Genomic DNA, 16,627 nt, shown 5'->3' on the forward strand with positions numbered 1-16,627 from the left:
GATTCAATATTTGTATATATTTGTGAAATGATCACCACTGTGAGTGTAGTTAACATCCATCACCATACATAGTTACAGTTTTTTTTCTTGTGATGAGAAATTTTAAGATCTCTCTTAGCAACTTTCAAATGTACAATACAGTAGTATTAACCATAGTCGTCATGCTCTACATTGCATCCAGATTAGTTTTGTATTTTTTTAAAATAAATTTATTTATTAATTTATTTTTTTGGGTGCGTTGGGTCTTCGTTGCTGCGCGCGGGCTTTCTCTAGTTGTGGTGAGCGGGGGCTACTCTTCACGGTGGCTTCTCTTGTTGCAGAGCACGGGCTGCAGGTGCACGGGCTTCAGTAGTTGTGGCTCGTGGGCTCTAGAAAGTAGGCTCAGTATTTGTGGCACGGGGGCTTAGTTGCCCCGCAGCATGTGGGATCTTCCCGGACCAGCAATCAAACCCGTGTCCCCTGCATTGGCAGGTGGATTTTTTTTTTTTGCGGTACGCGGGCCTCTCACTGTTGTGGCCTCTCCCGTTGTGGAGCACAGGCTCCGGATGCGCAGGCTCAGCGGCCATGGCTCATGGGCCCAGCCGCTCCGCGGCATGTGGGATCTTCCCGGACTGGGGCATGAACCCGTGTCCCCTGCATTGGCAGGTGGACTCTCAACACTGCGCCACCAGGGGAGCCCCGGCAGGTGGATTCTTAATCACTGTGCCACCAGGGAAGTCCTATTTTAGTTTTTAAAAGCAACTCCTCTTACTTCAGAAAGCAGCTTAGATCCAGCACATTATTAATGTAGCATCGTACTCCTTCTGCAAATGCTTCATTCTGCCATGTTGATATTGATCTTGTCTTCATCTAGAGTCTGTGACCCATGTCTTCCATCATCTGAGTTTTTCTGTTTGTGTGCAGGGGCGGAGAGGCCTCGGCTCTGTTTTTGTCTGGGCATCGGGAAATGGTGGGAGGAGCAAAGACCACTGCTCCTGTGATGGCTACACCAACAGCATCTACACCATCTCCATCAGCAGCACAGCCGAAAGCGGAAAGAAGCCTTGGTACCTGGAAGAGTGTTCGTCCACGCTGGCCACAACCTACAGCAGCGGAGAGTCCTATGATAAGAAAATAGTATGTGACGTTTGCATGTCTGGCATGATTGGTTTATTTATCTTTCACTTTGAAACACAAAGGGAGACCATACATTTATATGCACAAGTAATATATGGAAATAGAAAGATTAGCTGATTACTCAACACAGGTATTTGTAAATATTACCATTCCATTACCAAGTCATTGAAAAAGCCTGTCTGGGTCATTACATTCCAGCATTGAATGTGGCCTTAGACATGATTAAGCTTCAGTTTTATTGAAGACAAATGAATGGACTACATTCACCTTTTGAGTTGGTGGCAGAGAAGAGACCGGGTGGGATTCTCAGCCCAGGTCCCTATCACTGTGTCCCCGTACTGCCTTTGAACTTCAGCTTGAGCACTTTGGTTTCAAAGTAGGTACAACGAATTCAGTGTGACCTAAACCTATGTAAAAGGTGCTTCTCTAACACTGCAGCACAGAGTTTGTCTGAACGAGAAGCACAGTAGTCCTGTGTGATCTGCTTACCAACATGCTCTGCTCACTATGCAGATGGTAAAATGGTTAAGAGTTCAGGTTTGCAGGACCAGCCTGCGTGGGTTTCATTCACTCTGGAACTATTTACTAGCTGGGTAACTTTGGATACATTAATTTTTCTGTCTCAAGATCCTTACCTGTAAAATGAGGGCATTTAGTAATACCTAGTTCATGGAGTTATTTCAGTGATTATGAGGAAGTAGATAGAAAGTGCTTTGCACACTACCTGACCCATTGGTGCTCAAAAAAGGTCTTGACTTTTAGGATGCCCCACACTGTGCGACTGACTCTAAATTTCAGTCACCTTTGCACTTTGCTCTTTTCCTGATCATGGTTTTATAAAATGTCTCGGGGTTTCTTTCTAAAGTGGAGCTAAGCTGCTATACATGACACTTTTTAGCATTTAGCCAACACCCTGCTTTCAGATCCTGTGATTCACGCAGGTTTGGTTCACTCTGCAATGCTCCCTCTGGCTTCATACAGCGGTGGAAATAGAGGTGATAAGATACTACTTCCTTCCTGTAATTCTTTTTTTTTTTTTTTTTTTGCGGTACGCGGGCCTCTCACTGCTGTGGCCTCTCCCGTTGCGGAGCACAGGCTCCGGACGCGCAGGTTCAGCGGCCATGGCTCACGGGCCCAGCCGCTCCGCGGCATGTGGGATCTTCCCAGACTGGGGCACGAACCCGTGTCCTCTGCATCAGCAGGCGGACTCTCAACCACTGCGCCACCAGGGAAGCCCCTTCCTGTAATTCTTCATTCGTATCTATTTGGTTCCCCTTGATTCCTGATTACTATAGGATTTTCACGTTTGATTTCTCGGCTACCTTTTACTATACTCTTTAGTTACATTTTTCAGATTGATTTAAATAAAAACTGCCGACCCCTATGCATATCCCATCTGTCCCCATCTTTCTCTAATCCCTTCATAATAATTGGGTTAAAAATATGCACATGAGTAACCCTGGAAGTACCTCCATCATACATCAGTAAACATATTCCACAATACAAAGTGAAATATAAAAGGAGAAAATACAGAGATGACAAGTTTTGAAGTTCCATGGCTTTCTTCATGGGAAAGTGATGCTCTATGATATTTTACCATCATTATGGAAATGTTTTAATCTAGGAATGTTCCTCTGGCTTTCAAATTTGCTCATCTATCAGAGCTCCTGGTCAAGGCCCACTAATTCTGAGTGGCATTCATCCGTTCTGCATCATGAATATCCTGATGAAAACTCTCTGGAATAAGAATTGTCTTCCCAAACTTCTAGAGTCTGAAGGCATGTTAATGAAAACTCACCATTGCTTCAAAGTAAATATGCCCGTCTAGTGCTATTATTTCCTGTGGGGCAGTTGTTGTGAGAGAGGTGTTTTTAAGTTCCATAAGTGCCTTCCTTAAGAGAAGATTATAATCCAGTGGGCAAAATATCAAGGAAGAAGGAAGTGTTGCCGGGTCCCAGATGGAAGAGCACAGTGCAGATAGAGGGACCTCAAAATCGCTACCCTGAGATTTACTCCTTACACTTGACCTTCCTGGGCTTTTCATCACTATTTACTGTCACGGTGTGGTAGCTGCTGTGACCTCCATTGACTGGGTGGTCATTTAGGATTCTTCCACGGACGGACAAATCAATCATTCTGTGGTGAGGGATAGGGCTTGAGAGGAAAGATGGACACCATGATTTAATGTCAATATCCTTGATTCAGGTCATATTTCACTTTTCCCTAGTTGCTGCTTCTGATATCAAAACCTTTACTGACTCACTCAATATATAAATTTATCTATTTAACTTTTACTTGGCTCTACCTTTTGTTTAACCTCTCCCATTTTCATGGCAGCATTTTATTACTAATTTTTCTCTAGCCAGTTCTCAGATTCTCTTATTTTGCCTGAATCTCCAGGTTACCCTCAGTTGGAGAGGAATGTGGTAGCTGTTTCAAATTATAATCTCTAGCTACAGACAGACCACTCAGTGGCTAAGTAACCTTTACCGAGTCTTGGTTTCCTCATCTGTAAAATGGAGGTAAAGCCAGAACCAACCTCATAAATTTTCATGAAGATAGCAATATACTGAGCATAGGTACTTACACAACGCCTGTGGCAACGAGCCACCTAGTAAGTGGCTGGTACCCTTGTTCCCTAAGTCAGTGTAGCTTTCTGTATCGTGGGAGCTTAGGCTGGTCATTTTTCCAGCTGTTGTTAACAGAGGTGCTTGTCGCACCTTCGTTTTTCCAATCTGTAGAATCACAATCTGTTCCACCCACCCCGTAAGGAATGGCACTTTGATGGTAAACACGTTAACAGTTTGAACATGAGTAGAGTTGGCGGCAACATCAGGCTTTTATGGTCCAGCTGCCCCTTTTCCTTCTAGATGTCAGAATGACAAATAATCCTTCTCTGTGCTTGGGACCTTTTCTTCACCACGCTTTGAACCAGATGTCTGTGGTCCCTCAGAGATGCCCGCATCCTGTTAGTGCCATCCGTGATTGAGTGTTACAGGAACAGCAGTGTCTCCCTTTGTTCTGGGGCTCCACTCCCCAGTCCATCCATTTCCTTTTGTCATTTGCAACTTCTTCAGAAGAGCACAGTTGTCATTCTTCATTCATAGAGGACCTTTGTGAGTTGAACTGAGGCAGACGCTGAGGATCCAGGAGAGAGGAAAGATCTCACTGCTTCTGGGAAACCACTTTGGTTAAATAATTTTTTCTTGTCCTTTTCATGGTGTGCAAGTAGGAAAACCTTGCCCTGAGTTTCAGAACGTAGCCAAGTCTCCATCCCTTGGTTTCCTACCATCACTGTTGTACAGTTGTGGACCTTGGTATTCCACGCATGCTTTAATAGATTCGGATCAGTGATGGCCTTGAACCTTATTATAGCAAGTGAAGCAACCAAAATATCAAGATTACTATGATAAGAAGCTCCCCTGTAAGGTAAATAGAAATCAGTTGAAGTGACTGGTTATTATGAAATAATGTTTTTATTAACAACACCGTATACATTTTATTCCATGCCAGACATGTAGTACTTTTATAGTTATATTAACGTGTCATAAATATAACATTTTTTGCCCTTCTAATGTGTGCCTGGCAGTGTGCTATGCACATTGAATGCATCCTCTCTTTGTATCACCAAAACATTATGCAGGAAGATCAAGTATTGTCCCCACTTTACAGATGAGAAAACTAAAGTTTGAAAGGTTAAAAGAAACACATGTAGTAAGTGGTAGAGTCTGGATTCCAACCAAAGTTGTGTTGAACCCTCAGCCCACCTTGTAACCAGTGTGCTGTCATGCCCCAGATCCTTTCCAGGGACATCCAGCATGGGGCTGTATAAAAGAATGGTGCTTTTCTTGCCTGTTTGGGGTTCTCTTCACAGTGATTAAAAAAAAAAAGAAAAGTATGTGGACTATATAGGCATCCACTGTTTTTCACTACTTGACCCACTCGTTCTTTTTTAATATGGAAAGTAATTTTAATTTTTAAATGTATTACCTTTACTTTCATTTGTATTCTTGATGACAGTGTATTCAAATTTTGTACACTCCGAATACAATGAGCAATTTGCTTCATAGTCCTTTAGATCAGCGTTGTCCAGTAGAACTTTCTGCTAGGCTGGAAAGTTTCTCCATCTGTACTGCCAAAATGGTAGTCACTAGACACACGTGGCTGTCGAGCATGTTAAATGTGGCCAGTGCAATGGAAGAACTTTTACTTTAATTTTCATTCCAATTAAATTTTAACTCATTTAAATTTAAAAATCCACATGGGACTATTGGTGATTATATTGAACAGCACATTTTTATTTTTATGGCTCACTAATTTTGAATTTCATGCCGTTAGACCTCTTCCTAACCCCCTCAGATGATCGATCGGTCTTCTTGCAAAACACCTAAGCCCTTTGCCAGTCTAAGTGGCTAATTCTCGTGGCCTGGCGTTGAACTCCCCAAAGTTACCTTTTGCCTTTTGTGTGATTTCAAACCAGGGCCCTTCTGTGAGACACGTGTCATCTGGCAGGAACACTCTTTTCCCAGAAACGACTTCATTTATGCCTCTTCTCAAATTTCCTATCAGGGAGGCTGTTCTTCTTCACCTTCCCCTGAAAGAGTGACACTCCCCTCCCCCCAAACTCTACTCTTTTATCCTGTTCAGTTTTCTTTCTAGCGTCCTTAGAGCTACTTAACATGATGTTATACATTTTTTTATTGACTGTTTTCCACGCTAGAATGGAAACCACTTGAGGTTGAAGACTTTGTTCTTTCCCAGAGCCTGAGCTTGATAAATGTTCAGGAGTCACTGACATTGAGAAAGATAGAAGCCTCACAGGCGTTTAAACAGTCACAGGAGGCAGGTTGGTGCTCTCTGTCTTTCAGAGAATCTTCCTCTACTTGTAGGCTGGAGAAAGGCAAAGGGTACTTGACAATACATTTCACATAGGAAATTGCCTGCAGGAATCCTGCTATATAAAGCTGTACATCCAACTATCCTTAGTGTCAAGGAGCCTTAAAGATCCTGTCTTTATGTAACCCTTCACTACCTCCTGAATTTCTCCCAAGTTTTTTGTTAGAGATAAAGCTCGCCTCTCTCCCTAGTCACTCCCATCATCAAATTATCTGTTTCTTTTGGGACTTGTTCAGCCTTTGTCTTTTTTTCCTCTAGTAATTTGTCTCAGTGATTGGAATATGGGGGCCATCGTATTCCTCCTGGGTCTTGTGAGCCCAGGTTTAAATATATGCTCTGCTCAGCTCTCTTCTGATGTCATTTTATTTATTTGTGTTCAAAACAAACTTGCTGCCTGGGGTATCTCAGGGTTGGCCTGAAAGACCAGTTCCATTGGAGGAATTATCTTATTGCTTTTAATATTCCTAAGCAGCTACACATTTCCTTTTGCAGAAAGTACCCTCTCCGCTAACAAATTTGTTATTCAGATGCAGTCATTACTATCCTCTCTCTGTTTCTCCTTTTGATTTGGGAAATGTCATGATTTTTCATGAGTAAAAGACTAGCAAATCCAGATGTGTTTAGTTTGTATAGACGTCTGATCCATATTCTCTTGAGAATGTTAAAAAGAAGGAAGGAAAGTTTATGCCTAAAAAATTCTGATTTTGACTGTGGCCCGAAGGAGAATGGCGATACCCACTGGTTGACGGGGGCTGGATCCCAAGGCCAGTTTCGCCATAATTGCTGGTGATGGTCTGGAACTGCCACCTTTGCTCTCATGGGTGACTACACTCTGTAGCTCAGCTTTTTCTTTTGCTGCCATTTCAGGATTTAATACTTCACCACTTACCAGCTCTTTAGTGGCTGCATGTCATTGGGCTCATGAATCTCTCTGAGCTTCCATTTCCTTAGTTAATAAATAGTATTGATATATCTTCCTTGCAGAGTTCTTGTGGATCAAATATAATTTTATATACCACTGTGTGCACACATACACACCTATGGCTCATTGCCTTGCTCTTTGCAAGTTGGTGGTGGTGGTTTTAGAAGCAGTGCAGCTAGTGTTAGCAATAGTAGTAGGAAAAGAAATGGCTATACTTTAGCCCCTGGATTGTATATATACACATACACACATAATTTTTGTAGGCTGCTTATAAGTTTAGGTAAGTCTTATTTGGAGAATCGATAAAGAAGTAACCTTGAAGTCTTTCTTAATAAGTGGGAGAGTTTAAAATATAGAACAAAATGAGTATAAAGGAGCTTGACACTAGTAATTCAGCTTAACACATAAATACTGTACCTCTGCTCTGTACCCAGCACTGAACTGAACATTATAGAGATTCAAAAAATGATGTAAGATGGGATCCTTCTTTAGTGATAGCAACCTCTCATTCATAAGCAAAACCTTACGTTTGCACTTTACAGTTACAGATTCTCTTTGCAACATGGGAGTGGAATTTTGTGTGGCCTTGTCAGTCATAATTGAATTTTACACCAGTCTTTGTGACTTTGGTGAACACAGAAAGCATTAGTTAGTCTTTGGTTCCTTTATATTTTGCTGTGCTTAATAAATCAGCTTCTCCTATTTTATTCATTAACACATTTAAGATGTAGTTTCTGCCCTTATCCTCCTCCAGAGCTGTGTCTGAAACAGGAGGGGTTTTTTTGTTTTTTGTTTTTTTGGCACCTTTCTAATCCAAATCCAAATCAACACCAGAAACAAATTCAACCTAACAGACAGAATCATTTCATGTTTTAAAAATATCTGTTCAGTTGCTCTTTTAACAGATATGAGACAATATGGCACCTTCAACATAAAACAGATCACAAGATATCAGGGAGATAGAAACTCCTAACTGTGTAAAGACTTGTCATTTATGGCCAGCCTCAATCTGAACTGAGGTTCCCTGGAGAATTACATCAACAGGCTAGAATAAAAGATCCAATCAGCCCAAGGAATCGAAATGTGAAATACTCAGAAATAAGAGCTTAGGATGAGAAAAAGGGATGGTTCTTCGCAGCAGAAGCCTGACTCGACCTGAATACCCACCCCATCTCACCAAATCAAGATGACATCCCAAACTTTGTGGAGTCCAAAAGCCCATCTGCTACCCATCCCGGGAGAGGCTGAAAATCTAATTTGCTGATCAAGACAGCTTTGATCTGGTGTGAGGCCTGGTGTCATCTCCTGTTTCCTTCACTCTAATGGGCAGAAATGATATTTTCTTGAGCAATCTGAGAAGTTCTGTGGAGAAAAATTCTGTTTCTGATTTGGGTAGTGAATTTGGGGAATTTAGAGCATGCAAGATGCGCCAGCAGGACCAAGACCAAATTCTGAGACATTCTAACATGGAATTGAAACTTAATGCGCTTTATTGTTCTGTTTTCACATATCAACTCTCTGAATTCCCAGCCTCATAATGTGGGCCCACCGTTGAATGCAACTTTTCCTTTAAATTACACTGTCAGTTCTTGTATGCATGCGTTGTGATTAATGGGGTTACCCCATGTGGTTCCAGTTTGGGGAGCATCATTTTTCTTTAAAATTGCATGCTCCTTGGTGGTCTTTGCCTTTTCTTTCTAAAGATGGACATAAAAATTTCCTGATGCTGTGTGTTCTCTTAATGATGAAAACCTGCCTTAGATCTTTCCGGTAATTTACACCTCAATATCTGGACCACTGACAGTAACTTCCTCTTGAAATGACCCAGCTGGAGTTTCCACTTAAAGCAGGATGAGAAGGGAGTGAGGATGTTTCTGTTTCTTTTCTCTCCATTCCTTTTAACCTCCCTCCTCTCCAGCACCTTCCTGTTGCACTCCCTTTCTACCCCTACTCACTACTCAAGTTTCATTTAGTTAAAGTGATTGGAAACAAAAATAAAGGCACAATGATGATGCTGTGGAATTCCACAAACTTGCCTATATTAATAGCATTTAACAGTATATTGGTGTTTATATATAAAAGTACTAAGTGGCTGTTTACTGACGTATATATCATTTGTGTATATACCTGCGGACCCTATTTGGATGGAGCATATTCCTATGGCCAACCCAACATCATAACATTTTTATTGTTCACTGGAGGTGAGGCTGGAGGTAGCTATTTATTACACTCGCAAATGCTGCACACACTTGGCGTCTCTATTCTGGATTTGTTTCTGTACATTGAAAGTGTCTGGTGCAGCTGAAGAATAAGCAAAATGAGCCAAGTGAGAAAACATCATGAAAAATCTTGAATTCAGGCACAAGTCATTGAAAAAAAAAAAAAAACTTGGCAAAAGAATGTGACCGTGAGGGTGAGGTAAAATGAGAAAAATGCAGGCAAGGCCACCTCTCAACAACAGTATATCTGGAGACCTGGAAACAGGCTGCTGCTGGGGTGTTTAAACATTGACTTAGGGACCAGGCCTTTGGAAAATAAGGCTGCAAATTCACCCATCATTTCAAATGAAATAGAAATCACTTTTTAACAATCCATCAATCCCACTTCTGAGTACATATCCAAAAGAATTGAAAACAGGATCTGAGGACTTCCCTGGTGGTGCAGTGGTTAAGAGTCTGCCTGCCAATGCAGGGGACACGAGTTTGAGCCCTGGTCCAGGAGGATCCCGCATGCCGCGGAGCGGCTAAGCCCAGTGCACCATGACTGCTGAGCCTGCGCTCTGGAGCCCGGGAGCCACAACTACTGAAGCCCACGTTCCTAGAGCCCATGCTTCACCACAAGAGAAGCCACCGCAATGAGAAGCCCGCGCACCACAATAAAGAGTAGCCACCAGGGGCTTCCCTGGTGGCGCAGTGGTTGAGAGTCCGCCTGCCGATGCAGGGGACACGGGTTCGTGCCCCGGTCTGGGAAGATCCCACATGCCGCGGAGCGGCTGGACCCGTGAGCCATGGCCGCTGAGCCTGCGCGTCTGGAGCCTGTGCTCCGCAACGGGAGAGGCCACAACAGTGAGGGGCCCGCGTACCGCAAAAAAAAAAAAAAAAAAGTAGCCACCACTCGCCACAACTAGAGAAGGCCCTCGCACAGCAACGAAGACCCAACGCTGCCATAAAGAAGGAAGGAAGGAAGGGAGGAAGGATAAAAAAGAAAAGAAAAGAAAGAAAGAATTACAAAAAGGCCAGCTGTGGGTCTAAAGGGTTGGTCTTTAAAAAAAAAAAAGAATTGAAAACAGGATCTGGAAGAGATATTTACACACCTATGTTTATTGCAGCATTTTTCACAATAGCCAAGAGGTAGAAGCATCCCAAGTGCCAGTTGACAGATGAATGAATAAAGAAAATATACTATGTAATACAATGGAATATTATGCAGCCTAAAAAGGAAATCCTGCCACATGCTACAACACGGATGAGCCTTGAGGACATTATTCTAAGTGAAATAAGCCAATCACAAAAAAGACAAATGCTGCATAATTCCACTTACATGAGGTACCTAGAGCAGTGACAGTCACAGAAGCCAACAGTAGAATGGTGGTTGCCAGGGGCTGGGGAGGGAGCATGGGGAGTTGTTTAATGGGTAGAGTTTCAGTCAGGCAAGGTGAAAATGTCGTAGAGCTCTAGGATTGCACAGCAAAGTGCATATAATTAGCAATACTGTACTGTACACTTAAAAAGTTGTTAAAAGGGTAAATCTGTGTTATGTGTTTTTTTTTAACCTGGCCCCCTCCAAAAAGAAATACCTTTTTAACGTCAACAATTGAAAAATCTCAGAAGTTTCTTAATGTAGAAGTGGGTAGGGCTCTATTTACCCAGACATCTTGCGAGCATTCACTGTGGAGGCTCAGAGGATGGCTAGCTAATCACGTCTGTGAATCTAGAAACAACTTGCCCTGCTTGCCAAACACGCGGTCGGGCTCTTGCCCGGCTCTCAGTTATTCCAGAAGAGAGTGCAAGGCTCGTCTCCTCTCTCCCACCACCTATCTACATGGTTCTCTATATTTTTACTCTTTCTCCCATTTCTTTTGTATCAGTGCCTCTCTGGTATGGCTAATCTGGTAATATTAGTGGTGTCAAAAGGCATAAAGAACAGACAGTGAGCACTGATGGCCTCGTGTGAAACTAAATCCCGGGATGTCAATCTCGATTCATGACAGATAATTAAAGAGTCCCTTCAGACATCCTCACGTGACACTGAGGAAACTTTTAGGGGGGGGACTCATTTCTAAAGAGTTATGCAGTGCTTTCTTTCGGTGATGAGCAAATTTCTTTCCAAATCAGCTAATCTGCGTTCTTCTCTTGAAGGATGCACCTTAGAAAAGCAAGGCTTTGTTTTCGCCACCTCTATCCCCCTACACCTTTCTGCTGACCTTTCACCTCAGTTTTCTTACCTGTAAAATATGGGCAATATACTTGTCTTGATGACTGAGAAAGCTTTACCAATGTCTTCCAATAACTACAATGAGACTCCTAAGTTCATCTCACAAGCCTTGTAGCTTCCCAGCAGGAAGGCTATTAGTCCCAAGGGGGCGAAAAAGAATTCTTATCAGGGAAGGAGGATCTTAGATATTACAGTGGTTTGCAAAATTATATACCATAGTGCTTTATTTCTCTTGTTATGAAGATTCTGCAATTAATTTTTCTTCTTTCATGAAATGATCATGGAACAAAGGTTGAGAAACACTGCCCTTGCTGGTGGGCATGTTATTCAGCCACAGCTGAAGTGACCTAGATTCAAACCAAGGGGAAAAAACGTTCTAGTTCTCACATTTTGATTTTTAAAAAATGGAAAATGGCTAATCTCCTATAATATACAAGCATGGACTTAGAGCTGTTCATTTCACATCAAGTACACTGGCTTCAACCTTGTTTTTAGTGTTTGTGTTAAATCTATCAGGAAGTCTTGGTTCATCCAAGTCACATTTCTGTGCATTCTAAAAATGAGTCTGTAAGCAAAGTTCCTTCTAGGGCAGAATAAATCTTTTGCTTGAAACCTGCAGCTTTTCCAATGTAATAGTTTTAGGAGGGCAGGAGCAAGACCCTGTGCTTTTATTCCTTATGCTGGGTGCTTGACTCAGTGTCTGGTTGTTGGCTCAACATGTTTGATTATTTAAAATGTTGGAGTAATGAAAGAACTTTCGTTTTAACTAAAGCTGGGACCAGAGAGAGGCAAGTGAGGTGCCTAGGGTGTAAAATTTAAGGATACACTTGCACAACCTATATGTTTCGGGCCAAAGGCTCACCTTAGTCCTCACCCTGGTTGTAGCACAAGTGGAATCCAATTTACAAACCCTCCCCTTTTCTGAGTTGATTCACACAGGCGATTCTCTGGAAGTGATACGGTCACAGGAGTGCAGGAACAAGGAATTTAAAACAACTATTTCAACACCCCTCCATTCCAGTTTTATGAGTAAATTTCTTTTTACTTGCATGTGACTCACACTGACCCCAGAGCCCTAAATTTTCCACTTCTGTCTTCTAGATCACTACGGATCTGAGGCAGCGTTGCACGGACAACCACACTGGGACATCGGCCTCAGCCCCCATGGCTGCAGGCATCATTGCACTGGCCCTGGAAGCCAAGTAAGCCTTTATCTCCATATGTCTCCACTGGCGACAGCCCCTCAGCTCAAGGACAGTTTACCCCTTTGCTAGTATACAATCTCGAGCACAAAAAGCCAGAATATAATCTTCCCAATTCCACCTTTAAAACTGCAAAGATTAGGCCTTAAGAAAAGCTTCTCCTCTGTTAAGGGAAAAGGCAACTTTTTTGGTTTTTATCTTCTTAAAAAATCAAACTGTGTAATTACTTTATTGTGGAGTCATAGTGCAAGCATGCCAGTTGGCTCTAACACTCTTGCCTTGTTGAGTTGCGGAATGTTCTGTGAGTCTCAGAAAGCTTAGGTCTGCCCACTTCTGGTTCCTTTCCCTGCAGGACAGCAATGCAGCTCAGATTCCATGACAATAGAACCGTCACAGACTCACTCTGGGGGACAAAGCACGTCAAGGTCATATGACAGGAGCCCAGGAAGAAAGACAACCCACTTAACTTAAATCCTTCTTAATGTAGTCAAATTTGGTGTTTAAAAGATCCCTTTGAAAGGCCCCCCTCAGGTTATTTTAGGTTCTTAGGGTAGATTTATATGGTGGTAGGTCTCCTCTCTTCTTTCTCTAAGCACCAATAGATTAGTTTGTCTTAACTCTTTGAAAACCTAATAGAGATCTACACTCCCTTACCCTCAATTTCAAAAGCCAAAATGGCCTGAAAACTGAAAGTTGTTTTTTGCACATTTGATACCAAAACTCCTTTGATGGCAAAGCTTGCCCAGAACTGATGTGAAGCTCTTTTCAGTCTTTATGTATTGTGAAAATTCATACATTTCACTGTAGAAGCATTAATATATTTGATTATGAGGCGCTAGCTTGGACCCCACTGGAAGTTTTGTGTACCGTATGCTAAGGACACCATATCTGAAAAAATTTTGAATTCCGAACACATCTGGTCCAAGGATTTTATAAGAGGGATTGTGGGCCTGAACTCTGAGGCCATCCCTACAAGAGGATCTTAACAAAAAGGAATTGAAGTAATGACATAAGTGTTTTTCCAAAAATAGCCTTGCATCTCTGCCCTAGGAAGGAATGGAAAGATTCTTTCATATAAACCTGATGTAGAGCAATAGCAGGTGACAGGGAAAGAATACAAGAATCATGATGAGACTCGGGTATTAATAAGAACAGTACTGTTTCATTCCCCATACATGTTGGCTTCCCAACATTTACAGCTGACTCTCTATAAGGCACACAGCCTCTGTCAAGGCAGTTGGGCCTCAGTGTAATATGGATTCAGTAAATTGCGAAGTCATGTGTAATTCCTTGGACTGAGACAGACAGAAAAACACAGGCTCTGGATATGGTGCTGTCTTAGTCTATTCAAGCTGCTATAACAAAATACCATAAACTGAGTAGCTTATAAACAACAAACACATTTCTCACAGCTCTCGAAGCTGGAAAGTCCAAGATCAAGGTGCCAGCAGACTTAGTGTCCAGCAAAGACCCACTTCCTAGTTGGCTTTACATGGTAGAAGAAAGGGGCAAGGGAGATCTCTGGATAAATTTCTCTTATAAGGGCACTGATCCCATTAAAGAGGGCTCCAGCGTTGTGACCTAATCACCTCCCAAAGGCCCTACCTCCTAATACTCTCACATTGGCTGTTAAGTTTCAACATACGAATTTTAAGGGGACACAGATATTCAGACCATAGCAGGTACCATATCTTTTGGTGACCTCCTGCCCCTAAGCATTGACATTGAGAGATATTCAAGCTCCCATCAATGTTTGGATTTCTTTTGTTTTGGCAGGGTTAAATATTAAATCATTTCAACATATTTTATCTTTTAAAGTGTTAAAAGTTTAGCGAGGAGCTGGCACTTATCCTGTTCTCACTTTATAACTTTTCACTGGACTGTTCTGACAGCAGATTAAGTGTCTGTGTTTTTAATTTGGTGACTGTAAGTTGGATTTTGAAAAATACATCGTCTTCATTTTGAAATTCTGGGTTGTTTCTCTGAAATAGTCTCCTGTCCACAAACTACTAAAAAAAAAAAATCAGGAATTCTTCCTGCACCTCCCCATTTCCCAAAAAAACGATATAATCTCAAATTTGGCAACCAAGTACCGTAACTGTGGCTATACAGCACATGCTACTGAGTTCCTTGAAATACTACTATAACACTAATATTTTCAACAATAATTCTTTTAACCACAATTTAAGCTCAAATGAAAAATCCTTAGTTTTATGCCTCATACAACACACTCAGTCGGATAAGGTTGCTTTGGGACTGGGGAACACACTGGAAAGCTGCCTGTTTTCTTTCCCTTTGCATTTTGAGCATTTTTTTAAGATTGATTTTTGCCCAAACTGCAATGGGTGGAAGGAAGGTCCTAGGCTAGAGTTTATGTAGAAAATCCACTGTATTTTAAGATTTTAAACAGTCTAGTCCGATCATGCAGCCAAAGTATATAGTAAACAACCAGATCAGGTGAGAAAGAATAAACCTTTCCTTGCATCTCTATTGGTTTGTTCTACAGGCCAATCTTTGCCTGTAAGTGAAGCTGAAAGTTGGGAGGAAGAGGTCTGAGTACCTAAAGAGTGGGTCAGGCATGGATGTTAAACTAGCATCAATAAGCAATGGGCCTCCCACAGGAGAAAAAAGTATCTACATAGCAAAGAGCTCAAGTAACAGTGTACCAAGGTTGCAGTTGTTCTAAACAAAGCTAAGTTTAACCCTTGGTAAGTGTACCTCACCCAGTTACCCAGCCTCCACCACTAGTACTTCTTAACAACACTTAAACCTTGGTATTTTGAGATTCAGCCTTTGCTATCACATGTTGAAGAGCCTGACAGTAGTTCCCTGTTACCCACGTTCCAAGACCCCCAGTGGATGCCTTTAACCACAGATAGTACCAAGCCCTATATGTACTATGATTTTTCCTATAAGTACATACCTATAACAAAGTTTAATTTATAAATTAGGCACAGTAAGAAATGAAGAACAATAACTAAAAATAGAACAATTATAACAATATACTATATTAAAAGTTATGTGAATGTGGTCTCTCTCAAAACATCTTATAGAACCATACTCACTCTTCTTGTGATGATGTGAGATGATAAAATGCCTCCGTGTTGAGACGAAGTGACGTGAATGGCGTAGGCATTGTGACGTAGCGTTAGGCTACTACTGACCTTCTGATGATACGTCAGAAGGAGGGTCATCTTTGGGTAATCTGGATCATCACGCCAAGATTGATGATCCCAGGTAGGACAGGGCTGGACAGTATGAGATTTCATCGCACTACTCAGAACGCTGTACAATTTAAACTTATGAATTGTTTGTTTCTGGAATTTTCCATGTAATATTTTTGGACCATGGTTAACCATGCATAAATGAAACCGCAGAAAGAGAAGACAAGGATTGGGGTGGGGAGGTGGACCACTGTACTCCCTTATAAGGAGGGAAGAGAGAAAGCCAGAGCTGGGCAGAATTCTGGCCCAGGACTCTGTCCAGCACTTCAGATATTCACCCCCTGCTCAGGTCAGATGAGTCACTGGATGAGGCTGAGTGTTCAGATGAAAAGCTGCAGGCAGGGACTGCCAGTCCCTGTCCAGCTGCATAGCCCAGCTCTTTCTGCCCGACAAGGAGAAATGCATCGTTTCTCCTAATGTCACTAGGTTACAGTAGTATATACTCAGGGAAAACTGCCACCTCCTAGCTTCTTCACAGCCTGCTTCCCTTACGTCCCCACGTGCTTGCTTGCATCAGCACATTTGCCTGGATCAGTAGGACTGTGGGTCCTACTCTGGATGCTACTCCAACTGTTGACCCCTCTGCATTGTGAGTCTTCTTGCTCCCCTAAGGTTGGAGCTTTCCAAAAAATCTTCTTAGGAAACTAAGGGAAGAGAAAACAAAAACAAAACATAGAAACAGAGAAGCTTAAAGTGTTCAGATCTCTTATCTGAATGCAACAAAAGTTTGGTCATTAACTCTGCTGTGGTAACTAATAGGACTCCCAGGCCATCCTTATCCTATGGGGTATGTAACAACATGTGTTGTAAGAAACTCCACTGTAACACACCCC

The 16,627-nt window shown here is 42.1% G+C and overlaps 1 protein-coding gene across 1 annotated transcript in view; it reads left to right on the forward strand.

Annotated features, from left to right (window-relative positions):
- The window catches only part of PCSK5 (proprotein convertase subtilisin/kexin type 5), a gene marked incomplete at its 5' end in the record, with an annotated part of 318,876 nt that overhangs the window by 184,576 nt on the left and 117,673 nt on the right, over positions 1-16,627 (forward strand). The window contains 2 exons of the mRNA XM_079705774.1: positions 904-1,116; positions 12,470-12,570. Of these exons, the coding sequence (XP_079561900.1) occupies positions 904-1,116; positions 12,470-12,570 (314 nt within the window). The remainder of the gene's footprint in view (positions 1-903; positions 1,117-12,469; positions 12,571-16,627) is intronic.

Source organism: Hyperoodon ampullatus (genome assembly GCF_949752795.1).
Source record: "Hyperoodon ampullatus genome assembly, chromosome: 6".
In the NCBI taxonomy this organism is placed as follows: Eukaryota; Metazoa; Chordata; class Mammalia; order Artiodactyla; family Ziphiidae; genus Hyperoodon; species Hyperoodon ampullatus.